The 27,305-nt window shown below is 41.0% G+C and overlaps 1 protein-coding gene and 1 long non-coding RNA gene across 2 annotated transcripts; one reads left to right on the plus strand and one right to left on the minus strand.

The window, feature by feature from the left end:
* Positions 1-1,149: 1,149 nt before the first annotated feature.
* Positions 1,150-27,305, minus strand: exoc3l1 (exocyst complex component 3-like 1). Its single transcript, XM_028586516.1, has 15 exons — positions 27,071-27,305; positions 23,807-23,982; positions 23,404-23,623; positions 22,880-23,092; positions 19,957-20,156; positions 19,133-19,351; positions 16,045-16,115; positions 14,697-14,814; positions 14,211-14,336; positions 8,117-8,217; positions 7,875-7,991; positions 6,469-6,739; positions 5,137-5,292; positions 2,519-2,652; positions 1,150-1,585 (listed from the first exon to the last, which is right to left on the minus strand). The coding sequence occupies exons 1-15, from the start codon at positions 27,111-27,113 to the stop codon at positions 1,399-1,401; spliced, it is 2,352 nt and encodes a 783-aa protein (XP_028442317.1). The 5' UTR covers positions 27,114-27,305; the 3' UTR covers positions 1,150-1,398.
* LOC114560861 (uncharacterized) lies at positions 2,456-5,638 on the plus strand. The gene is made up of 2 exons (XR_003693255.1): positions 2,456-2,633; positions 5,117-5,638. It is a non-coding gene; the product is annotated as an uncharacterized LOC114560861 (long non-coding RNA).

Here is a 27,305-nt window from a genome sequence, read left to right on the forward strand (position 1 = left end):
AATACATTCAGAAAAAAGATACAAGTAGACTTTGAATATCTCACAGGCTGCAGGAGGATGTTGTCTGGCAGTGTTTCTAATTATTGGTCAGGATTCAGGAAGATGTCACATTTCCCTGATTAATTATCTCCAGTAGGTGCTGTTGTGTTATGTGATGGATGTCACTTGACATGTCAGTTCACCCGAGTCACAAAAAACTTTTTTCAGTAATACTGTATGTAGCCATGTTTTGGTTTTCTGAGCTGAGTTTTTTTTTGCCTCTAAAATGTCTGCTGCCACACAAATACAGTGACGGTGAAAGGAATTTTGCAGATGGCACTCAAAGCATTTGCTCAGCAGAAAGTACTGTCAATAAAATCTGTTAACAGGGAAGTGCGAATTGACCCTTTAAAGCAGTATTATCCGTTTGACAGCATCGTGCACCGGACAAGTTGGCACACATGGAGAGGGCTTTCTGACGTCATGTTACAGGATTTCTGAGTGTATTTTGCAACAAGCTGTGATGGAGTAGAATATATTGTTTTACCTTGTAACCAATTTAGCTTTAGTGGTTCATAACTTCAGAAATGTAACAGACAAATTAATTTGAACTAAAGTTAAATGAGAACAAGAAAATCACCAGATTAAATCCCTGGCAAATTGTAGGTGAAGGAAATGAGAATGTGTCACTCTCCCCTCACTCAACACATATTGTTAAGGAGCCGGTGAGCAAGGCACTGAACCCACAATCTACTCCAGTGGGCAACAAAAGACGACTCCCAGTTTGAATGGTGTGTGTAAGCAGGAAAAAACAAGGAACTCATTTGATGCTCCCTGGTTAAATAACGAGTGGCAGACTTGAACACAGTCTGGCCATCCATCAGAACTTAAAAGTCAGCAACATAGGGCTGGGTACAGAATTCAATACTTTTGAACCCACCGAATATCCTCTGAAGTATCGAGTATCAAAACATGCCTCGTCATTCAATACCCAATTTCAATACCTAAGGAGTAAATCTCATCAGAGTCAGTGAGCCAATCAGCATGCAGCATGCTTCTACCAAGATCTAATAATGTCTGTGATTGGCTGTCTAACGTTACACGTTGTAGAGACACGCAGGAAAAACTGTTACACAGAGACGGGCTCACGTAGTAGGAACTGGAAATTAATAAAAAGATTTGTGCCGTAATGTTGTAATTTCTTTTTGTTTTATAAAACTGGTATCGAAAAAAGTATGGTTTAGCTACCGGTATCTAAGTCAAGGTATTGGTATCGGTATTGAACATTTTTTAACGATACCTAGCCCTACAGCATATTTTAGTGTAAAGACGATCTATGGACACCTGGCTTAAAGATCTGCCTGAGAACCAGATCCACCCTGAATTTAACGTGAGTTTAGGCCACAGATTGTGTCCCTGTCATGCACACTTGGCAGTGGGCAGACAGAAGGCCATGGTGGAGGGAGGCACCAGGATGTCAGTGAAGATGGGCCGATATCCCGCAGGCAGAGGGGGGGCGCTCTGCTCCAGCAAGTCCAGTACAGACCCTCTGATGTCCCTGGAGACATCACCACGGATGTCCAGCAGTACAGACACATGTTCTTCACTGAGGGAACAGAAAAACATGCACATTACAAGCTAAATATTTACAAAATAGGCATGCTTTTTAAATGGTAGATATCTCATGTTGGATTAAAACTCTTCAAAATTATCTTTTGTGCCGAACCATTAGTATTAAATAATTTTTCAATAAGGATCTAGTTTGATTTTAATTAGGGGTAAAAAAAAAAAATCCATACAGCATAGTTTTGCGATATTCTTCCTGGCAATACTGTATAGTTACAGACGCAAAGCATCGAGCTTTGATTATAGGCAATAAATTGCACATGAGAAATTAACTTTTTTTACAACATTTATGACAAGTTTTCATGATGGTGGTCAGTTTGTCTACCTGACAATCCCATGTTGCAGCAATAACATTGAAGTGAGATGTTTGGGGACGTAATTTGAAGTTGGAAAAAAGGCAATACATTTCAATATATTGCAGAATATCGTATCGTGGGGCCTCTGGTGATCTTTTGGGGAATGATTGTAAAAATTTAGAAGGGATATGTTTAGGGCATTTCCTCTCTAACTGGGACGTTTTGGGACTGATTGGTGGGATTGCTGTGGATGGAGATACACTGGTAAGAGCCAATGAGGTTTAACCATGTATCAGCTAATTTAAATAGCGCACGTTACTGGATTGTGGGAACAGTCAACTTCATTTAATATTGAATGTGGCGTTTTATTTTGCTGGGTGCAAATGTTCCACCAAAACAAGTTCCTTCCCGAGAATATTTTTTAGAGGCACTGTTGCTGCGTCCGGAGCTTAGCACCGCCCAAGACCATTGTGATTGGTTTAAAGAAAAGCAAACAGCCTATAGCGTTTTTTCTTCCTATCCTAGAATGCATCTGTGGTGGAGCCAGACCTTACTCCACGGCGCTGTGGAGATAGCTCTGGTAATGAGAGACTAAAAAGCAGGTGAGGTCCAATTACCTGATGTCAGGGTATTTGGCTGCGAGACCAGAAACTTCCAAAGTGAGCATGCCGGGGTCTTTCAGTCGGATGAAGTCAGCCAGGACGAGTAGTAAGGCCAAAGGATTCACTTCAGGTACTGACCCTTCACCTTCCTACAGACAGGTAGACAAATGAGTTTGATTGATAGGTTGACAACATATATCAATACTTTGGACTGAAACAGTTATTGGCTAATAGTTTTGCATGCCATAAAATGTGTATGAGTAATCAGTGTTCAGTGTTTTATTCATGCTAAAGCCATTTGAAAAGCTTGTGGGACACTTAGTGAGGAAAATAAGTATTTGAACACCCTGCTATTTTGCAAGTTCTCCCACTTAGAAATCATGGAGGGGTCTGAAATTGTCATCGTAGGTGCATGTCCACTGTGAGAGACATAATCTAAAAGAAAATCCAGAAATCACAATGTATGATTTTTTAACTATGTATTTGTATGATACAGCTGCAAATAAGTATTTGAACACCTGAGGAAATCAATGTTAATATTTGGTACAGTAGCCTTTGTTTGCAAGTACAGAGGTCAAACGTTTCCTGTAGTTTTTCACCAGGTTTGCACACACTGCAGGAGGGATTTTGGCCCACTCCTCCACACAGATCTTCTCTAGATCAGTCAGGTTTCTGGGCTGTCGCTGAGAAACACGGAGTTTGAGCTCCCTCCAAAGATTCTCTATTGGGTTTAGGTCTGGAGACTGGCCAGGCCACGCCAGAACCTTGATATGCTTCTTACAGAGCCACTCCTTGGTTATCCTGGCTGTGTGCTTCGGCTCATTGTCATGTTGGAAGACCCAGCCTCGACCCATCTTCAATGCTCTAACTGAGGGAAGGAGGTTGTTCCCCAAACTCTCGCAATACATGGCCCTGGTCATCCTCTCCTTAATACAGCGCATTCGCCCTGTCCCATGTGCAGAAAAACAGCCCCATCTGACCACATGACTTTCTCCCATGACTCCTCTGGATCATCCAAATGGTCATTGGCAAACTTAAGACAGGCCTTGACATGTGCTGGTTTAAACAGGGGAACCTTCCGTGCCATGCATGATTTCAAACCATGACGTCTTAGTGTATTACAAACAGTAACCTTGGAAACGGTGGTCCCAGCTCTTTTCAGGTCATTGACCAGCTCCTCCCGTGTAGTTTCTTAGGATCATTGAGACCCCACGAGGGGAGATCTTGCATGGAGCCCCAGTCCGAGGGAGATTGACAGTCATGTTAGCTTCTTCCATTTTCTAATGATTGCTCCAACAGTGGACCTTTTTTCACCAAGCTGCTTGGCAATTTCCCCGTAGCCCTTTCCAGCCTTGTGGAGGTGTACAATTTTGTCTCTAGTGTCTTTGGACAGCTCTTTGGTCTTGGCCATGTTAGTAGTTGGATTCTTACCGATTGTATGGGGTGGACAGGTGTCTTTATGCAGCTAACAACCTCAAACAGGTGCATCTAATTTAGGATAATAAATGGAGTGGAGGTGGACATTTTAAAGGCAGACTAACAGGTCTTTGAGGGTCAGAATTCTAGCTCATAGACAGGTGTTCAAATACTTATTTGCAGCTGTATCATACAAATAAATAGTTAAAAAATCTTATATTGTGATTTCTGGATTTTTTTTTTTTAGATTATGTCTCTCACAGTGGACATGCACCTACGATGACAATTTCAGACCCCTCCATGATTTCCAAATGGGAGAACTTGCACAATAGCAGGGTGTTCAAATACTTATTTTCCTCACTGTAAACTCTTCTCAAAAATACAGGATGCTATGATATCTAATACTACAGTAGCATTACAAATTAATCAGGGTAAATAAAAGTGTAATCTAGTCATAATTTTGCCATGAATCACAGTTTATTCACATCATCATCATATCATTAAGACACAATTTCGATAGGTACAATTTTCATATGCAGGACACGCAAAATGGGTAGCCCCAAATAAGATACTACAAGCTTTTTGGAGGGGGCCCAATAACATTAAATAAATTCAGTTAGGTTCCAGATAGTCTATATCCACAGCGTTCCACTTCCGGGATTCCTCCGGTGCTTCCGGAAATTCTGCCGGTTCACTCTCTTTTCTCTCCCGGATGTCCGTCCCCTTCCTCTGTCTCTGTGTTGGCGTTCTAACCTCTGGTGGATTTGTGAGGACTATGGTTAACTGCTCCTCAGATCTCTGCAGGGTAAATCCAGACAGCTAGCTAGACTATCTGTCCAATCTGAGTTTTCTTTTGCACAACTAAAACTACTTTTGAACGTACACATGTTCCACCAAAACAAGTTCCTTCCTGAGACTATTTAGCAGAGGCACCGAGTGATTGTGACTGGTTTAAAGAAATGTCAATAAACCAGAGCATGTTTTTCTCCTATCCCAGAATGCTGCGTGGACTAGTCAGACCTTCCTCCACAGCGCTGTGGAGGAAGGTCTGGCAAAGCGAGACTAGGTTCCGGACCTCTCACAGACAGCTACAAATAAAGAATACCACAACTGTAGTATTGATTTCTTGTACAAAATCTGTAGAAGTTTTAAAGTGCATTCATGATTTTTTTTTTATTTTTTTTTTTATTATGACAGCAAGAGTCAGTCCTTCTCACCAGGCCATGGAGGATTTCTCGAAACTGCTGGTCGTCCTGAACCATCTGCTGGGCGAGCTGCCTCCTCTCCTCGGCGCTGCGACACACCAGCCTCTTCTGCATCAGAGCCCTGACGTACTCCACCACCATCAGCCACTGGGCCTCCTCCTGCAGACGCTGTACACACAATAATAACACTCAGCAGCCATGTTGACCACACACCAGAGATTCCCCCAGAAAAAAGTTGTTTTTTCCAAACAAGGGCCCGGCTGGGGACAGTCACAGACTGATGGCAGCATTATTGTCAAGCCCAATAGTTTCTGTGATAACAGAATCACGGACGGAATCACAAAGTTTAAAAAAGATACAAGACCGATTTCATAGGGCCCTACATTAAATCAGTGCTATAAGGTAACTGGACATTCTAAAATATGACTATGTCTAAGTTTCCAACTGTAACTGGTGTTTAATAACTTAAAAATACATTACAAAATAATTCCAATAAATGTTTGGCTACAAAATATTATCCAGAGTTTTGAGTTTATGATTAAAATCTATCATCTGATAAATTCAAGGTTTGTTAAATATTTATATTTTATATTTGGAGTTTATGGACTATGGGAATATTTGTTTCTTTGAGGTATCCGAGAATAAATAATCTTAATGAACATTAATATACAAACTGTATTTAGACACATATCCCACACATGGGATGTGTGGATTTGTTTGTGATGGCTGTGGCAGTTGACTGCTGATCTACATCTAGTCCACATGTGTCCTTGGGCAAGGGAACTCCAAATTGCATCCCAATGTGCGTTAATGTTTTCCTGATGAGTGGCCCCTATGTATGGTAGCCTCGGCCTCTGTGAATCAATTTGTGTGTGAATGGGATGAATGGTGCCTGTAGTGTAGTACCCCTTGTCTGGAATTGTTATTCTTTTTTTTACCTTTAAATACACAGTATATATATTTTTGTGAAAATGTGTGGCAGCACGCACAGCTGTCTTTAACTTAAATGTTTGGTGGGTTCCTTTTACAAGCCCTCAGGTTTTTTAATCCCACCTGTGCAATTTTTTATGTTATTGTATATTTCTTCTTTTTTTATTTTACTTTATATGCACAAATAAAGAAATGAAAAAAAAAATGAAATGAAGTGTAGAGCGCTTTGAGTGTTTGCTAAGACTAGAAAAGCGCAATATGAATGCAGTCCATTTACCAATACACATACTAGTATGGCTGCAGAGTCCTGCTTCATTTTGTTTCATGCCTTTTTAACTGATAAACACTCCTCCCCCACCCCCAAAAAAGAATGGCATCTACACAGTGGGGACAGAACCAGAGCAAAGCTGTGACCTGTCTGCAGGGTGGTCGAACACGGCCGTACAGCTCCAGGTGACGCTCCAGCACACAGCACAGTTTTGGGGTGGGGTCTCCCTGGACCAGCCAGGGTCGGGTCAGCAGGCCTGGGAGGAAAGGCTGAAGGTCCAGCAGGAGGTGATCCATCACCAGGCGACATGCCCGTCTCACTGCCCGGTCCAGAGCTGCCAGAGGGTTGGGAGGAGTGCGAGATAACTGTCCCGCCGACCGGGACGACTGCTGCTGCTGCAGGCTCTCTGTGGACTTTCTGAATGGAACAAGAGCTACGCTGAGTTGAAACCTTCAAAACCTTTCTTTTTAGTAAACTCTGGGTACACAAACAATGTTGTCAACGCTTTGGTTAAGGTGTAGAGCCCCTGGTGATACTTCGAGCAAAGTTTCATGTTGTGTTGAGCCTTCTTAGTGTTTTAAAAATAGCTTTTTTGAGGCTAGCATAAAAATGCCATTATCACTACTATTCAAAAGGCCATTTGACCGAAAAACAAAAATACGTAAATCTTAAAAGTGGCGCTTCCGTCTTAAATATGCTTTTAAATGAAAGTTTGACTTGGGTACATTCAGAAAAAGACCCTAGGTTGCATTTTGGCAAGAGTTACACTTTAAGTAAAAGTTGCAATACAGCAATGTAAAATACATCAGCAAAATGTACTTTACATTTCAAAAGTAAAAGTACACATGATGTAGAATGGCCCCTTTCAGTGTTATACTATTATATACTGCACATCTTGATCTCTACATCACTAAATGCCCACTGGAAATAACATGTGCACACTAAAAGCTACATATCCCATCCATTTCTGAGAGGCACAGTATAATTGTAATTGTTGATGATTCTGGGAGTGTAATTTGCAAAAAATAAACAGGATCAGGTGTCTCTGTGATATGCTTCTGTAGATAAAAAAAGTCTTTTTCCAACCGTTTCCCACAGGGACAAAACTGATCCGCTCTTTTTCTAGTTCTCCGTTATTTGCAGTATGAAGCACCTCTTTTTGGACATGGAAACACAGTTGCAGCAAACATTACCACACCACTTGTGATGATTGCCAATCAGGGTACAAAATTATCAGATTCAGATAACTTTATTAGTCCCCAAAGTGGCAATTCAGTTTTACAGCCAACCCATCCATGTCACCATCCACTAGCCAAATCCTGGCAAAATATGCAAGTGGCCCGTAGATTTGCTTCACTGACCAGCCAAAAAAACAACGATAGTCTATTGAGTGGCAGGTAACATTTGAACATTCACTAGCCATTTGGTTGGTGGACAAACAAGTTAATTTTGCACCCTGTTGCCAACATGATATTAATCTATTTAGAGTCCCCAACAGTTGTGTAACAAAGCTTTTCAGTGGCCATTGACCACCACTCTGCCATTATCTCACTTGAGGATGATGCAGTTGCTGATGGAGGCCAGCAGGTAGTGGAGGTTGTACTTGTTTTTGTTGTTGCTCGAATTCCTCCGATGCTCCTTCCCAAATTCCACCAGGGCTTCTCGAAACCTGCAATGTGAAGGAATGGAGGTAAATGAAAGGGTGAAGGTGAAAACTTGCCCAAGCCTGTTTCGATATACTGAAAAGAAAATGTGTGACAGGTAGCCACAAGCGCAACTTGCATGAACCCAAACCTGTTTAGGAGGTTCTCCATCTCATACAGACCCATCTGTATCGTCTGGTCTCGTAGAGACTCTCCGATCATCAGAGCCACCCGGGCATTCTCCTCCAGCATCTACCACGGTACCACAAACAAACAAAACCACATCAAATATACAGTCCAATATGACACATCACTACTCATAAAATCGACACCACTATTGCACCATAGTGGTGTTAGGCAGGTAAAATGATACTGTGATTTAAAAAGAGAAGTAGGGAGACAATCTTTTGCTAATTTAATTTAAAGGAGCAATAAGCATTATAATGTAATGACATTACAAACAGTGTCTCCAGGTAGTGAAAACATCTTGGCACTTCGGTACGCAAGTAAGTTCACTCTTTTGGTCTCTGCCCACAGCTTGTGACCAGAGACAACTCCAAGGCACTGTAGTGTACACTGGGCATCAGGTTCTAATGAAGCCAAAAGGACAATATCATCAACAGCAGAGATGCCAGGCAACATCACCAAATTGGACACTCTCCAGACTTCGTCTGGGCCTTGACATACTGTGAACAAATGAGTTAAGCTCCACATCCTCCCAGTTATCTGTGAGAGGGTAAAACGTTGGTCCAGCTCCAGAACCAGGATACAAATAACAAACAGGAGTAAGTTACCCCTGAATATCCAGTTGAATAAAGATAGATTTTTGAATGCAGAAGCATCTATCTGACATGCAGATGAAAGATTGAATACTGTAAAGTAACTGTTCAAGTCTTGTACGATTCTTACAGTATACATAATATTCCTATTATGTTTTATAATTGTTTTCCTATTAAAAAAAAATTGTTCTGTGCATTTTATATTGTGGATTATATGTAATGTGATAGTTACTAAGTGTGACTAATAGTTTGATCTCTTTTTCTATGAGAAATGTACGTGTGTGTGTGTGTGTGTGTGTGTGTGTGTGTGTGTGTGTGTGTGTGTGTGTGTGTGTGTGTGTGTGGACCTCTGCTTAGCTGCTTCTTACAGTGCAGACGCTCTATTGCTTGCTCCAGCTTCTGCTTGCATATTTCTGCTGATAATCTTGCTTTTCCTCTGAGAGAAACTATGAGCAGCGGCTCTTGGATACTTATAAATCACTGGACTATACATTTTTTGTAGACATAGTAGGCTATTGTCATATTTGAACATTTTTCTGCGTGAGCGTGGCCTACCAATAGCTCAAGCCTGTCCTAAAGTGACTGTAGCTAATGCTAATTAGCAGCAAGATGCCACCCTTCTCCATAGAGGACTACTACAAACTCCTTCAGAAGATTGCAGTACCAAAATTGACCGGTTATAAGTAAATATTGAAGTGAACGGATCATGTGGAAATGACACCACTTTACCAGTGACCCAAAACAATGGACAAAAGCATGCTAACACACGACTAACTAGCACCAGCAAGACCACAAAGAAACAGGAGGGCTGTGGAACGGATAATAAATCAACAAGCGGTAGTCCTCCCTGGAACTCTTTTGGTGCAAAGCCTAAGAGTAAATCATTTTCCTGGGAAATGGGAGGACGACTAACGGGCAGGACACAGCACCCTGAGATTTGTGATATGACCGGCTGGCCTGCATTATCATCCAGGCAGAGCGCCTCTTCAACCCCTGTACTTAGTAGGACACAGTCGTGGACAGCTGCAAAAGGGAAAATCAGCAACAAAATGCCTCCCCAACAACTGAGTGTGCAGGTGAAGAACAGATTTGCTCCTCTGCTGCAGGACCCTGGACATGACCTGGATTACGTCTCATCGTCACACAGCAGGGTAAGGACTGAGAGCAATTCTAAAAGTAAAAAGCTACAGGGAAAGCTAATGACTGGGCCCCAAACTCTGATTGTGGGTGACTCTGCTGTAAAAGATATCAAAAGCAGTAAAAACACCAAAATACTCTGTTTTCCCAAAGACATGGTGTCTGACTTGGCCCAAAGAATCCCAGACATCGTAGCAGCACACCCAATCGTGAAGAACATTATACTGCATATATGGTCAAATGATGCTGGAGCTGCTCCCCCCGCGACCCGACACCGGATAAGCGGACGAAGATGGATGGATGGATGGATGGATGTTGTAAAGCAAGAGTCTGAAGTGCTGAATCGTGACTTTATGAATCTGCTGAACACAGTCAGCTCCCTAAACGCAAAGGTGTTTGTCAGTGGCCCTATACCGCCAGTCAGAGGAGGAGCTGAGAGATTCGGCAGACTGTTGGCACTGAACACATGGCTTTCAACTGCATGTACCAACAACCATTCTCTGCAGTTCTTTGACAGTTTTAACATTTTCTGTGGCTGCAGACATCTTTTTAAAGCAGATGGACTATTCCTTAACAAGCCAGGAGTAAAGCTGTTCACCTCTAGCCTACTTTACTTTCTGCACCACACATCTGCTCCCTTGGCCAAGGACACGAGACAAGATGAACCAAAACAAGAGGAAGACACAACAAAGTGCGGCAGTGAGCCACCACAGCCCCCACCTGAGCAAAGATTTGACCATGGGAGACCAAAGAGCGGAGATGAGAAATCTCAACCCCCCTTCTCACCCGTCCAACACTCCTCAAACCCCTTTGACAACCACGAAAGCTTTGAGGACCTCTTTAAGGATACGTCGCTCTCCCCTCTTTCCCCCATCCCCATGTTGGAGTTCACTGACCAGATGAAGCAGCTGGTAAATGCTGGAACCAAGTATGCCCCCCTTCCTTCTCCCATTGTAAAACGCCAGGCACCTCTGCCCCCTCAAGGACGGCAGTTAACTCCTTCTCCCCAAACTGATAAGGATGCTTGTGTGCAAAATGCAGCAAGCATTAACTGATATGGGCCGGGTCCAGGCTGCATGCCTAGTAGCACTCATGACTTTTTCCAAGACAAGCCTGGGCCCTGCGTATTATATTCTTCAACAATTTATGTTGTGAGAGGTAATAGAAAAAGAATGGTGAATAAGCACGGAACTGCAAACTTTGCAAATTTAGCATCCATTCCTCGTCAGCCACAGTCTATCCCAAAAAATGAAAACACACTAACACTAGCACTACTTAACGTTAGGTCTTTGGTGGGAAAATCATTTTTAATCGATGATTTTATTATCAACCACAATCTTGATTTTATGGTTTTAACTGAAACCTGGTTGGACCATAATAACAGTGCTGCTGTTCTCATTGAGTCAGCCCCCCCTAATTTCAGTTTTATGAGTGAGAATAGAGTGAATAAGAAAGGAGGTGGAGTCGCCATTTTGTTTAATGACTCATTCCAATGTACGCAAATATCTAACGGAAATTTTGCTTCTTTTGAATATGTGGCTCTTCAGTTAAGATCCTCCCCTCAAGCTCTACTTCTAAATATCTACAGGCCACCTAAATACTGTGCATCCTTCTTTGACGACTTTACTGAACTGCTGTCTATAATCTGTATTAACTTTGACCGTGTAATTATTGCTGGTGATTTTAACATTCATGTTGACAACCCCCAGGACCGAGGGACCAAAGAACTGTGTTGTGTTTTTGAGAGCTATGGACTGACTCAGCATGTGACACAGCCCACGCACAAACAATAAGGGGCACACTCTGGACTTGATTATCTCCAAGGGTCTGAACATTTCCAAGGTTGTGGTGACTGATGTTGCTCTCTCTGATCATTCCTGTGTTTTCTTTAACGGCACTATCTCTCTGCCCAAAAGTGTTAAAACAAAGTTAATCAGAAAACGGTATATCACTGAAAACACCAGTGAATCATTCATTTAGCTTTTGTCCTCTACACCCACCCTCACTGGGGCCTCAGTCACTGAGCTTGTAGATAATTTCAACTATAAAATTACAAATGTTACTGATGCTATTGCTCCCACTAACGTCAAAGCTGTCTCTGGTAAGAAAAGATCTCCATGGAGAAATTTTATAGTTGTGAGAACAGAAAAAAAAGAGTGTCGAAAAGCTGAACGCAGTTGGCGAAAATCTAATCTCCAGGTCCATTATAACACTTATAAAGAGAGACTTTGCATTTATAATATGGAACTAAGGAATGCAAGGCGGTCCTTTTTCTCTGACATTATTGCCAGAAACAATAATAATTTACGTGCTTTGTTTGCTACTGTTGATAGATTAACAAACCCTCCAGTACCAGTAGCATCTGAACTGTTGTCTACCAAGGCTTGCAATGACTTTGCCTCCTTCTTCACAGACAAAATTCAGAAAATTAAACAAACAGTCAGTGCTTCCACATCAAGTACAGGATATGTGTTGTCACAGTGTGCACGCAAAACAAATTTCAACATGACACAATTTCATACGATCAACCTTAAAAACCTGGAGGACATTATACAACATCTGAAAACCTCCTCCTGTTGCCTTGATATTCTACCAACGGGTGTTTTCAAAAATGTTTCGAATTGTTTGGCTTCTGATCTTCTACAGATTGTAAACACATCTCTGCTCTCAGGTATCTTCCCACAGGCCCTGAAAACTGCAGTCATCAAGCCACTCCTAAAAAAGAACAATCTAGACACGACACTAATGAGCAACTATAGGCCAATATCAAACCTTTCATTTTTAAGTAAAATCATAGAAAAAGTGGTTTTCCAACAACTCAACCTTTTCTTATCGCTAAACAACAGTTTTGATGCCTTCCAGTCAGGTTTTTTCGACCACACCCCAGCACTGAGACGGCTATTGTTAAAGTCTTTAATGACATCCACTTAAACACAGATAGTGGCAAAATTTCAGTCTTAGTATTACTTGATCTCAGTGCTGCATTTGATACGGTAGACCATGACATATTGCTTGACCGATTGGAAAACTGGGTTGGTCTTTCTGGCTCAGTACTAAAGTGGTTTGAATCCTATTTAAAGAATAGGGACTACTTTGTGTCTATAGGTAATTATACATCTGAGCATACAAATATGACGTGCGGAGTTCCCCAAGGCTCAGTTCTGGGGCCTCTTCTGTTCAACATCTACATGTTTCCACTGGCTCAGATTATGGAAAACAACAAAATAAGTTACCATAGTTATGCGGATGACACACAAATTTACATAACCTTATCGCCAGGGAACTATAGCCCAATACAACAATTAAATATGTGCATTGAACAGATTAATGATTGGATGTGCCAGAACTTTCTTAAATTAAATGAAGAAAAAACGGAGGTGGTTGTTTTTGGAGCAAAAGAGGAACGATTGAAAGTCAGCGCTCAGCTTCAAATGACAATGTTAAAAACAACAGACAAAGTAAGAAATCTTGGTGTAGTCATGAACTAGGACCTAAATTTTAAAAGCCACAATAACATAATTAAAAAATCAGCCTATTATCACCTTAAAAATATATCAAGGGTTAAAGGACTTATGTCTCAGTCAGCAGGATCTGGAAAAACTTGTCCATGCTTTTATCTTCAGTAGACTTGACTACTGTAACGGTGTCTTTACAGGTCTCCCTAAAAAATCAAACAGACAGCTGCAGCTGATTCAGAACGCTGCTGCTCGAGTCCTCACTAAGACCAAAACCAAAAGTGGATCACATCACTCCAGTACTGGAGTCTCTACACTGGCTTCCAGCGCCTCAAAGAATTGATTTCAAAATACTTTTACTGGTTTATAAATCACTCAACGGTTCAGGGCCAAAATACATTTCTGATCTGCTACTACATTATGACCCACCCAGACCTCTCAGGTCGTCTGGGACAGGTCTTCTTGTTGTCCCCAGAGTCAGAACTAAACAGGGGGAAGCAGCGTTCAGTTTTTATGCTCCACATATTTGGAACAAACTCCCAGAAACCTGTAGGTCCGCTGCAACTCTCAGTTCTTTTAAATCTAAGCTAAAGACCTATCTTTTTAATGTTGCTTTTCTTTAAATAATCTATTTTATTAACTTTAATTTCTTATACTGCACTGTAATTTTTATTCTTATACTGCACTATCAATTTTATTCTTGTCTTTTAATGTTTTTAATTTGTTTATTATTGTTTTCTAACTGCTCTTTAATGTTTTATGTAAAGCACTTTGAATTGCCCTGTTGCTGAAATGTGCTATACAAATAAAACTGCCTTGCCTTGCCTTGTGTATGTGTGTGTGTGTGTGTGTGGTATTCATTGTGTACTTGTACCTGTGTGAGAATAGTGGGCAGGCTGGTTTGGTAGAAACCTTCATGGTCTGTATCTGGCTCCTGGTCTCTCTGCCAGTCTTGCAGCTCCACCTGTAACGCTTTGTGCATCCACTCGGATACACTCTTCTAAAACAGCAACAACATGGACACACACATGGACTTAGCATAACAAAACAGATACCATCACGTTCCTCAACATGTTATAGCACTCTTGATATGATTCTTTCGCACTTTCAATTTCAATATTACCAACATTCTCAGATATGAATTGCATTTATTTTCATAGGTAGTCAACATGTCCCTTTCGAAAAGTTAATAGATATCCATGAAGAAATTGTTGGAGGATGTGATATGATAGTCTAACACAGGATGTGTAGTCCTATATACGTATATTCAGACTGTATAATTTCTTTTTAAACTATGTAGGTTCCATACATAGGATATAGAGGTCACAATTTGTGTAGCCTATCCTAAAAAAAACCTCACCCGAACACTTTGTACATATTTGTTCTGCAGCTGCTCCAGTCCCTCGGTGGAGATGAGAGGTCCCAGTTCTACTTTCTCCATCTCGGTCACCAGCTCTGGGTGACCCATCATGTCTGGGCTGCCAAATCAAGACAGTCAGACTCTGAGCTTTTGATGGTTGACAATGTCCAACAGGTTCACAGGTATCCCCAAAAAAATATTTTCACGATATGAAAGTTGACTAAAAAAATCTTTACTAGGCCGGTAACAATTATTATATAATGGTCTAATTTTCAGTCTTTTTACATAATCGCGGTGTCTTTGTTAAACCGCAATTAATTGCTAACATTAGCTAAGGTCTTAAGGAGTATGACTGGTAACTATTAATTTTGTTTAGATGTGCCCAATTGTAATTATAGAAGTGATTATTGGTCAGACTATATCTTTTATTATTATTTAAATGGTTAGTTTATTGGCACTTGACCCTATACACATTCATAGAAACAAAAATGATGGGTCACATAACGGTAATATAACCAAAAGATGTATCCTGCTATTTATTCAAAACTTTAATTTGTTTGAAAAAGTAACAAATAAATACATATTTTAAAATTTGACTGAAAGAGACAATTATGTTGTTAATTGCAATTATTACTGAGACAATTAATTGTGCAGCAAAATTTGGAATTTGTTTCAGCTCTAATCATTATAATGCCCAAATGGTTCATTGGCTATCTTGGCGAGCTTGACTGCTGTCTATTGTGAGAGAAACGCTGCAAGCTGCTACAGTTTTCTGCTCTGCTGCATCGCAGACTGCTACACACCTGACTACAGGAGACATCAGCTCAGACTTGTTGGTGTGGTTCGAGGTCGGATCACGTTTCACCACAAACGAACCACTCCAGAGTTAGATTGAAAGCGTACCGAGACCACCTCAACAAGCAGGTCTCGGTATGCTTGTTTCGTCCGCTTTTGGTGCGCAACTGAGTGGGATTTCTGCGTTCACACCTGCCCAAATGATTTGCACCAGCAGGGCAAACCAACTCTTGTGAGATTCAACCAAACTAAACGAGGCAGGTGTGAAAGCGCCCTAAGAGTCTTATCCTACTGAGCCAAAGTGATGTTTAGGTTCATGTTGAACTACAGCATTAAGTGAAGCGCAATTCTCTTGTAAAAGTATGTCCACTCAAATTAGGAGCTTAAATGTCTTCAATGGCCTCCATCTCTCAAGTCACCTCGAATCAAAACTTAAATAATCCTCATTTCAAATGTAGCTACACATTACACAAACTGTTTTGAAATACAAAGAACCACACAGACAGAGATACAAAGAATAAAATACAGACTCTGTGCAGGTCATGAATCTCACCTGTTGTAGATGCGTAACACCCAGTTGAGCACAGCAAAGATTTCTCCACTCTCCAGGTCCCAGCTGCTAACCTAGGCCACAAGTATCACATACACATGTATAATGAGCTTGTCACCTGTTTGAGAATAATTGATCCAAATTATGATAAATCTACAAAATCCAGTTGGCAATAGAGAAAATTCATTATTATTATTATTATTAAATTTTTATTATTAAATTAAATTACTAAAATTAAGAAAATTAAATGAGAAGAAAGAAACTATTAGTCAAAGTAGTGAAATTCTGGCTGGGCGATATGGAGAAAATGAGATATGATATTCTTTACCAAATACAACGATATCAATATTGCCACGATATTGTATTGAAATATTTTTTACAATATGATTTTAGATAAATAATCATCACTAATATAGTAAACAGTTTCAAGTGAAATTATATATTAAAAAAAACATTCCAGCTATATACCGACTATGTTTACAGTCATGCACAAAAATAATGTCATAGTAAAACAAACCCGCAATTCTTCGAATTATATTCCCTCAAAATGTTTCACAACGTTGAGTCAATACGTGCTTTATCATCAATTTAGACAACGTAATTGTATATCACAATATCTCGATATATGATTTTTATGGAATTTTAATGAAGAAAAGACAGAAGTCATGGTCTTTGGTGGAACTTCTGTGACCATCCCCCTAGTTGATCTGGGTTCTTTGGCACAGTATCGCAAGCCAATTGTAAAAAATGTGGGGCTAAGAGTGGACTCTGACCTCAAATTTGACAGCCAGATTAAAGCTGTGGTGAAGTCTAGCTTTTTCCAGTTAAGGCAGCTGGCAAAAATCAAACCAGTCCTTCAGAGACAACACTTTGAGACAGTAATCCAGCCTTTGTGACCACTCGGCTGGATTACTGTAATGCACTTTATATGGGGGCTAGTGGGTCCTCCATTGCTCGTCTTCAACTGGTACAAAATGCTGCTGCACGTCTTTTAACTGGCAACAAGCAGGTATGAGCACATCTCACCTATTTTAGCTTCACTCCACTGGTTGTCTGTCCATTTGAGGATTCATTTTAAAATTCTTTTATTTGCTTTTAAAGCCTTGAATGGCCTTGCCCCACCTTACCTCTCTGAGCTGCTGCACCCCCACACTCCTAGCTGATCTCTCAGGTCAGCTGACCAGCTGCTCCTGACGGTGCCTAAAGCTAGGCTTAAGCTCAGAGGGGATTGAGCGTTTGCTGTTGCTGCTCCAAAACTTTGGAATGGACTGCCTCTGCACATTAGACAGGCCTCCGCTCGGTCTAATTTTAAAACTCTTCTTAAAACCCACTTCTTTTCTTTGGCTTTTAACACCAGGTAGAGTGTTGATCTTATGTGTATACTTGCTTATTTTAATTGTGTGCGGACAGTGCATTTTAGTTTTTATTTATTTTACTTATTTAATTTAATTTTTTTGGCCGCAGCTGCAAAATCTGCTCTACTTCTTTCCTCCAGTGATGTCACTGGTGTCCGGAAGAACTACAAGCTACTTCAGCGCTGCTAGCTGGGGGCGCAATGCCAAACTTCCCTGTTCTCTTCTCTTGTATTGCAAACTAGCTACGTGCCATTACTGAGAGGAGGTCATGACCAAAAGGTTTTTACCATGTACATTTTACGACTGGAAAAGAAAACCAAGACCAGCAGGGTGATTTTTGGGCTGTCTTTGTATTTTGCATCATGGTCTGCTTCCGAAGAAGGAGTGAGAGCTTCCAAAGAGCCGCTGCTAAAACAGGAGCTGGGACAGCAGAGAGAGACAAGGGGTGCATACAGTGTGTGGAGCCGGCATATTGTCACATCTTACTCGGTGAATTACTTTAAACAAAAAAAAACAGAGTTGCTAGTCAATAGAACAGTGGAAAGACTAACTAAGGCAGATTTGGTTGTATTTAATTTATGTCTGGAATGAAGGGTGTTTTATGATAAGTTAACAGGTACAGTACAGGCCAAAAGTTTGGACACACCTTCTCATTCAACGCGTTTCCTTTTTATTTTCATGACTATTTACATTGTAGATTCTCACTGAAGGCATCAAAACTATGAATGAACACATATGGAATCATATACTTAACAAAAAAGTGTGAAATAACTGAAAACATGTCTTATATTTTAGATTCCTCAAGGTAGCCACCCTTTGCTTTTTTGATAGCGCTGCAAACCCTTGGTGTTCTCTCAATGAGCTTCATGAGGTAGTCACCTGAAATTGTTTTACCTTCACAGCTGTGCCTTGTAAGGGTTAATTAGTGGAATTTTTTCCCTTATTAATGGGGTTGAGACCATCAGTTGTGTTGTGCAGAAGTCAGGTTGATACACAGCCGACAGCCCTATTGGACAACTGTTAGAATTCATATTATGGCAAGAACCAATCAGCTAAGTAAAGAGAAATGAGTGGCCATCATTACTTTAACAAATGAAGGTCAGTCAGTCTGGAAAATTGCAAAAACTTTGAATGTCAAGAGTGTGCAAAGCAGTAATCAGAGCAAAGGCTGGCTACTTTGAGGAATCTAAAATATAAGACATGTTTTCAGTTATTAAATAAATAAATAGTTATGAAAATAAAGGAAACACATTGAATGAAAAAATGAAAATGAAAATGAAACTTTTGGCCTGTACTGTATTTCTTCTCATCTTGGTTTGTGAAAGAGTCAAACCTGAATACAGAAGGTGTACAGTTGTATTTTTCAGTTTAGGTGTAAGAATATTTGCTTTCTTGACATTTTGAGAGTTTATTTTGTTACCTAAAAAGCTAAGGGAGCTAAGCGAAGTCACCTCTGGTGAACAATGCATCCTGGTACAAGTAGGCAGAGCTGTCACAGTCACAACTACATATACCATCAGTATTGACTGAACATCCACATTAATGGTGGCAACTTTTCCCTTTAAAGACAATATTTGACTCTTAATATTATATGTAAACTATGATCATGCATAGCAGAAAATGATATAAGAAACAATAGCCACTGTACTGTCTTAGAGAGATTTGTAGCCTACATGACTTTTACAAAAGCTAAACATTGTGCAGCATAGTTGTATTTCTCTCACACTATCACTGACCTGTGCCAGGTGAGAATGTAAACAGCGGTGGCTGGCCCTCAGGTAGGCTCCTGTTAGCTGGTAGTGTGGGGGGACGCAGTGCTCCAGCAGGTGGCGTACGGTGGCCAGGTCAGCCATGATACCGTGTTGGAGAGCAGAGAGGTGGCCTGCTAGACCCGGACCACGCGTGTGCAGGTAGGAAACACTGCGGAACCGTGCAGAAACTGCTTCCTCTAGTACCTGAAAGGCAGGATATGTGAGACAGGAGCAGGGTTGTGGTGACATTGACATTCCAGTAGATGGCGCTGTCGCCACAATTGCTTTACTTTGGACTCTAAAGTAGACCGAAGATTTGTCTCGCATTGCCAGACCTTCCACCATAGTACTGCAAAGGAAGGTCTGACTACCGGTAGTCCACACAGCATTCCAGGATGGGAGAAAAACATGCTCTGGTTTATTGGTATTTATTTAAACCAATCACAATCGTCTTGGGCGGCGTTAAGCACTAAGCAACAGCGCCTCTGCAAAATAGCCTCGGGAAGGAACTTGTTTTGGTGGAACATGTGTACGTTCAAAAGTAGTTTTAGTCGTGCAACAGAAAACTCCGATTGGACAGATAGTCTAGCTAGCTGTCTGGATTTACCCTGCAGAGATCTGAGGAGCAGTTACCCATAGTCCTCACAAATCCACCAGAGGTTAGAACGCCAACACAGAGACAGAGGAAGGGGACAGACATCTAAAAAAGTAAAGTGAGGGACATCCGGGAGAATTTCCGGCTGAACCGGAGCAATTCTGGAAATGAAACTTTGTCGACATAGACTATGTTTGTAACAGCTTGTGCTGACCTGGAAGAAGCATGCTCTCCAGCAGCGAGGTCGTCCTGGGGGCAGGGGCCTGGTGTTGCCTCTGCTCCCCACTCTCTCCTCCAGGAAAGCTTGGTCCAGGGCCTCCTCCCGCTCCACAATCCTCACCGCCGACACAAATGGGGTTGGGTTTTGTCGGGCCAAAGCCAGAGCACTGCTCACCACCGCCCACAGCTCCTTACCTGCAGTGACAGGGTGGATGTTGAGAATGGAGAGAGACTTGTGTGCTTCCATCAGAAACAATGCAGCCTGGCAATGATCATGAATGCTGCTGATACCTAATATCACTCTCTCACTGCTCTTATCTAAGATACACACAACAAATGTGCTCTAATATGTTTTTGTCATTCAGTTTGTTCATCAAAGCTACTTTAAAGTTTCCATTAAGCTGGCACTGATACAAACACTACATTGCCTGATCTCGAACATGGGAAATTTCAAGTCCACTTGGCTTCCCATATTCCACTATTATAATTTTTAAAGCTACACTGATCAATATTTTGAACCACTGATCAAATGACTGTGTGTATTGTGATAGGAGGTGATTTAGGTGTTGTTCGTAGTTACAAACCCACGAAAAAATCATCACCCAAATGTGCACTTCCTCTGCAGAGCTTTTTTTAGCATCTTTTAGCTCATCGTTTTGGTTTTCTTGCCCCCAAATAGCTGCAGCTGCAATTAAGGTTAGCTTTTTAGCTGTTTTTCTTTTAGAAATAGGTTCTGATAAACTGACTGTACAATCAGTAGACAGACAAAGTAAGCAACTACTCGACTACTAGAAACATGACTCTAAATGAATGCCAACGCTATTATGTGTCTACTGGGTGTGTAAACAGGCAACTTCTGCTAACATGTTCGCCAAAACAACTTAAAGGTCCCATGTTGTCAAAGGTGACCAAGTCTTTTTTAATTATGAAGCAGTTTGAGGTGCTATATTTGGGTGTTGGATAATGGTGACCTAATTTATATGCACTCTACTTCATTTTTATGTACTATACCACTCAGCCTTGCGTTTTATTACAGGTGCAGCAGCTAGGACTCACCACTACTGCATTCTGTATGAAACTGTACAATGGTCCTTCATCTCCCTCAGAAGGAAATTCCATTTATTGATTTTCACTGCTAAAGCACTAATGGGTAAATTACCCCTCTACATTTCAAATTTGCTTACTTACCATAATAGTGTTTACAGGACAAGGTCATCAAAAAAAATACTATTAATTATTCCATCAATAAGAACAGCACTTTCTCATCATATGCACCAAATGTCTGGAATGAACAAAACACCTTAAACCTAGAATCACTTCCATCTTTTAATACTTTTAAAAACGTTTTAAAGTCAACCCTGACTGAACAGTGTAATTGCTTTTAACTAGGTGCCCTTTAAGTTTGTGTAATGTCTTGTTTGTGTTCTAGTATGTACTGTATAGTGTATGTATCAAGATTTGTGGTGTAGTATGTAACCTTTGTCCTGTCTTTTATGTATTTTGAAACTTTTTGCGGCCAGTCTTGGCCAGGACTCCCTGGGAGAAGAGTTACTGTAACTCAATGGGACTTTTCCTGGTTAAATAAAGGTTAAATAAAAATAAATAAAATATAAAGCATCAAAGCGTTCAATCCACAGAGAAATGCACACAGTCCGTATTCAGAAACTGTGCCTTTAAACGAGCCGTCAGGACTTCTGTATGGTTGTGATGCCACAACTATACTATACTGTATATATAGGTAGAAAGTGCTGCTACAGTGCCGTTACAGTCATTCCCCAGCTGCAACGACCGTGAAGAGATTTGGAGAGCGCGGAAGACCAGGAAACTGACCAATTAGAGCACACTGGGCTTTTTTTTCAAGAGGGGGGGCTCAAACAGACGGGTGCTTAAACGGAGCATTTTACACAGGGGGTTAATACAGGTATATTCAAATTTCAGACAGTCGGGGTTCAAAATAAATCTTTTTGTCTACCAGGAAAATGGCTAGCGAGTGATTACATTTTACCAGCCACTCAATAGAGTGAAACCCAAAATATATGTATAAACCTGGAAATTAGCATATTATGGGACCTTTAATGGGGTGAAAATATGTCAGTGTTGTGTTATGAGCTTGTTCTGCTGCCCCCAAGTGACCAAAAAAGGCAACCAATACAGCTTCAACTTTAACTAAAGCTGGGTGTCTTTGCAGAGGATGAGTCTTAATTTGATCTTATAATTTTGATTTGAATGAGAAGATTGAACAAACAATCTATTTTGTAGCCATATATTTAAATATCAATAAAAGCAACATCAGAGAAGCATCCAGCAACAATGGTCTCTCCAAGCTGAGAAACTGACAACCCGTTATATGCGATGTTCATTAGTATAATTTATCACAATGACTAAACAATAATATCTTTTCAGCTGTTAGTCTCGTCCTCAGTGGGGCCAGGTATAGTATTCCAGTATCAGTGCCACTCCAAAACCTCAGAACTTTTTATACATTTAACCCAACTTGTCAAATACATTTAATATTGCCTTTACACAAACAGCCCCACATGAACTAAAAAAATGCAGTCTAAATGAGGCAAAATTCTGATTTGTATAAGGGAATGTCTAACCAAAGACTAAGAAAACCGAACTGGTCAAAATTCAGTGCTATCTTTTAGTTTTATAGTTTTCAATAGTTGAAGCCATAGAGATATTCTTGGTTAGCACAAAAAATTATTGAGAATCGATACAGAGTCTTAGTCCTAAGAAATTCTGTTGATACCAGATAGATTATGGATACATATAGATTTTTATATCCATACAAAAATATGGGGCACTAAACTACAACAAATACAGTTGCCATACTGTATAGGTTTGCTTTTGAATAGGTCGGATGAACTGAACTGGTATAACTGCATAAACTGTGAAGCTGTCTAGGATCTCCTCACCCAGGGCGTCCACCAGCTGCCCGACACCAGAGAAATATTTGGCCACCAGCTCCTGGTCCTCTTTACTGAGTGCACTTCCTGCCATCCCATTAGCCCCGTGGAGCTGCCAGAGGATGTCGTCCTGCCAGCGCTCCAGATCCATCAGCCGGGCGTGGGCCTCCAGGAGCCGCCGGGACTCCACTAGACGCTCCGTCTCCAGCACCATGCTACGCACTGCAAAGAGCAAGGAAGGGGAGGAGGGGGGGAGAACTTCACTCCTCAAACTGTCAACAACTTATGCAATAACCTTTTACTGCTTACTTGGTCTGTTAAAAACTGAAGTTGCATATTTTTGTTTCCTGCTAAATAAATTGTACAATTTACCATAAAATAAAATAACATAAGCTTATTGTAGGGCTGATTATTTTGCCAGTATACTTGCTATTTTATCTACCCCATGTACAGTATGGATCCCAGTAGGATGCTTTATGTTTTAACCATTCACTGAATTCATTAGAAATGAATGACTGTGTGCAGCATCCCACCAGAGTAAAGCCGTGGCAGGTTGCTGACAGCGGCGAGGAGCTGACGGTGGTTGACAGACACTTCTCTCAGCCTCTCCAGAGACTTCACCCCCTCTGCGTTTCGATTGGACTCCAGTCCTGCTTTCTTCAAAGCATGTGACACCTCCTTCAGCTCGGCCCTGGCCTCCCGGAGTTGCTCCAGACCCCAGCCTACCCCCTCCAGGTACGACTGGACCATGGACTGAAAGGAAAGCAGCAGCAGCACGGTGGTCACTATTGATCCCCACTGATGACTAATAGCAACTATTTCTTCTGAAGGGCACAGCTGCAACCATTTATGAGGCCATTTCATAAACTCAGGTCATATTGCATCATATTGCGTATTCATGTCTGTGCGTGTTTTCATGTGTGTCTGTGATGTCACCTTGAGTCTGGTGTGTATGGAGGCAGTCCTCTGACTCTCTCTCTTCTTGTACTGGCTCAGTCGTTCCAGATGCTCAGGCCGACAGAAAACACCTGAAGCCCACTTTAGAGCAGCACCGCGGGCCAAACACTCGGCCCTCTCCACCTCTGGCCATACCTTAGCCACTGACACAGTGTCTGACAGAAATATAGACAGAACACGAGGGGAAAATAACATTCTCATCAACATTATTAAAAAATCTAGAGTTTGTTGTTGAGTTAAAGGGGAACACACAGCAATTTTACACATCAAAGTCTGTTTACAGGTCTTGGGCAGTACTCCTGCAGATGTGAAAAAAGTTCTATAACACCTTTTGTGGCTCCAGGGGCAGCTGTGCAAAATCTGATAAAAGTCCTAAAGTGTCCTCAAGACTGCAAGTTCGAGGCTACATCCACACTACCAGGTTTTCATTGATGAACCATCTCCGTCCACACAAGTGTTTAGGCTCTGTATCAGAAATGATCTCCATCCATAACAACACACACAACGCATCTCACATGACCATTCGGTGACCATTCACTGGCCAGTGTGTGCCGATGTAAACCTGGTTTAGTCTAGTTTAGTCTAAACATTGACAACCAGAGACCACACTCAGATTTGTGTAAATTGAACAGCTAACTAAGCAACTAAGCACAACATTTAACATCTGCAACAATGAGGGCTTAGTTATTATTGGCTGTTTCTGCCTGAGAATCAAGTAGTGATCCATTCACACTATGATACACAAGCCACTCTTGGTTTTCTGCTTTATTGCAGAGGTGATAACTGCACCTGAAACAAAGCACATCTTGCTAACATCATGAAAAATGCATAACTTTTATAAAATGCAACATTAAGTCAGTGGGAAAGAGCCAAGGTGATATTTTACACTGCAAATGCCATATATTTATTGGGTATGGCAATAGGTTATCGTATGATTGATTAAGTTAGTGGCATTTTTTTGCAGGGCCCCCTTTTGCAGATAAAAATATTTTCAAGCACTCGAATGTGGTCACCACAACATAATTTCTTTTTGTGACATTTTGGTATAGCTTCATCATCTACTTTTTGTTTACCTGGCAGTCCTTTCACAAACTTGTCCATGTTTTGTTAGCAGTGCAGCAGAACTAAGCATTAAATATTCATATCTAGGGTTGCCGCGTCCCCCATTATAACGCCGCAGTTATAACAGTGTCATTCTTTCTATCCCCTTAGCAGCTCTGCCTCTAAGAAATGTTTGGAGAAATAAAATCCAGTGTGGTGTGATAAGGTTTGTTCACAGCTGGGAATTCTCTGTCAACAGCAATTATGTATTGCATTATATAATGTTTTCTTAATGTGTTTTGCATTTACCAGCTCAAGAAAAAGGACACCCCGATTGTGTTATAGCTTCCAATATTTTCCCCAAATGTCCTCCCAGCTCTCCCATGCCTTTACTGTTCACTGCTGAGCTACCAACCATATCACCCATAAAATAAGACATTTTTGAGCATGCTAAGCAGCAGCAGTATTGATGTTTAGGGAATGGGATATGCTGTACAGTCTGTAGCCTAATGGAAAGGATGTTTTTATAGCTGAGAGAACTGAGGCTCTGTTGTCTAATTTGAAAAAAATAGAAATTTTGATTTGATTAAAAATAATATGTCCACATATTAACATTAAGTCAACTGTAACACCTTAACACCACCCGTTGCAGTTATGTAAGATTGTGTGAAAACTAATTAGCAAGCGAGCACAGAAGTTTAAACAGCTAGCTAAAATAATGACTAAACCATTCAAATGATTAGGGAACCACTGAGCTAGACAGGCAGCTGTGCAGCCATCTGAGTCACCTCAGTCATGATAATGCTTCCATTTGAATTAAACAACTTAATTGGTCTTAGTGACTCAGCAGAGAGTACTGTGCTGTGCTAGGTCAGCTGCATTAAGCAGTCTTTATGTGACTTTAGGGTTGATTGTGTTAAGATAACAACATTCAAACAGTCATCACTAAAAGTTCAGGTTTCGGTCCTGGTAAGTATAGCCATTCATGACTCTTGTGTGTTTGTGTGTGGATGTTTGGACGTCTCAATTACACAAACAGGACTGTCTCTGTCTCAGAGGAGGTCACGGGACACTGCCATCTCCTACCAACATTAAATCTGAGTGCTGAAACGTCATCATCAGCAACTCTGCAAAGCAATAAACCATAGAGCTCACATTCTGGAAAGTGATGAGTCATGTAAGCTGGTGCTAAAACAGCACAGTCAAAAACACAACTGCACAGAGGACAATAGCTTCACAGATTACTGCACTATAGTACTCTGGTAATGGAAAGTTGATATGGAAACAAGCAGACTCTCTAGTCGTGATAGCGCATGGTGGAGAATTTCAGCCTGTCTGATGGCATAAAATGCTATCGCTTTTTTTATGCAGATATTCAGTGTTTTTAAAAGGGACACTCTTCCGATTTTACATGTTAATGTCAGGGTTTGAGGCATAGAGTTATAAGTGAAGCCAAAACATTTGGATCACACCCTGGTGGCCCAAAATGCAACAATTTTATGGATGTCTAATACCAAAACGCTAAATTGCCTCTTCTAAATTTGGCTATTTTCATTCAAATGAAAAATAGCATACTCACAGTTGTAGTCATTCTTGTCAGTAGTTGAGAAAATCTCACAATGTTCATTTAGTAGCTGTTAGCTTTTGGCATGATTGTCAAACCCAGTGGTGATAGACATTTTTCTAAGAAAGTCTTTATGTACATAAAAATGTAAATTGAAACATCTACAATTCCGTGACAACTGGGCAAAGTCCATCTGCTGATGAAGATCATGTGATATGACTGACCGCTCCAAAAAAAACTACTAAATTGACCTTTTTATCAACTATTTGAAATTGCATTTGGACCTTCAGAGAGAAACTTTCTTTTTTTCCACAACACACTCAAGATTACAGCCCAATCACAGCTCCTGTGTTCAGGGAGGAACCTTCATCACACTAAAGCTTGTTGACACTGACTGGCAACTGTTCAATATGTAATCAAATGCAAGTGCTGGCTTACAAATCAATGTATCACACTAAACCCAATACTTGAATGATCATTTTTGAAGAGTTCATTAATTTATGTCATAGACAAGTAACACTGTAGCCATGCTCAGCTTTGTTTTGTCTCTAGCTATTGAAAGACTTCAATTGAAGTGGGCGTGGGCCTTTTAGCATGTTGTCAACAGGCAAACAGTGTGCGTCTGTGCATCCAGTTACCTTCTGGCTTGTCCCCACCACTCTTCTGATCCCCTGCAGACATTGAAGTTCAGTTTTTAGCTGCCCGTCCGACCGATGAGTCTCCTTTTCCCTGAGGGCCGGTACTGAGGGTGCCCAGGGTGCAACGCTGGCAAAGGAGAAGGTGAAGAGATGAGATGAAACAAAGAAGAAGGAGGAGGAGGAGAACGCGTAGAGGAGAGAGGGCACATATCCATTCTACTGACGGCTTTCCTCT

Source organism: Perca flavescens, chromosome 8, assembly GCF_004354835.1.
Source record: "Perca flavescens isolate YP-PL-M2 chromosome 8, PFLA_1.0, whole genome shotgun sequence".
NCBI lineage: Eukaryota > Metazoa > Chordata > Actinopteri > Perciformes > Percidae > Perca > Perca flavescens.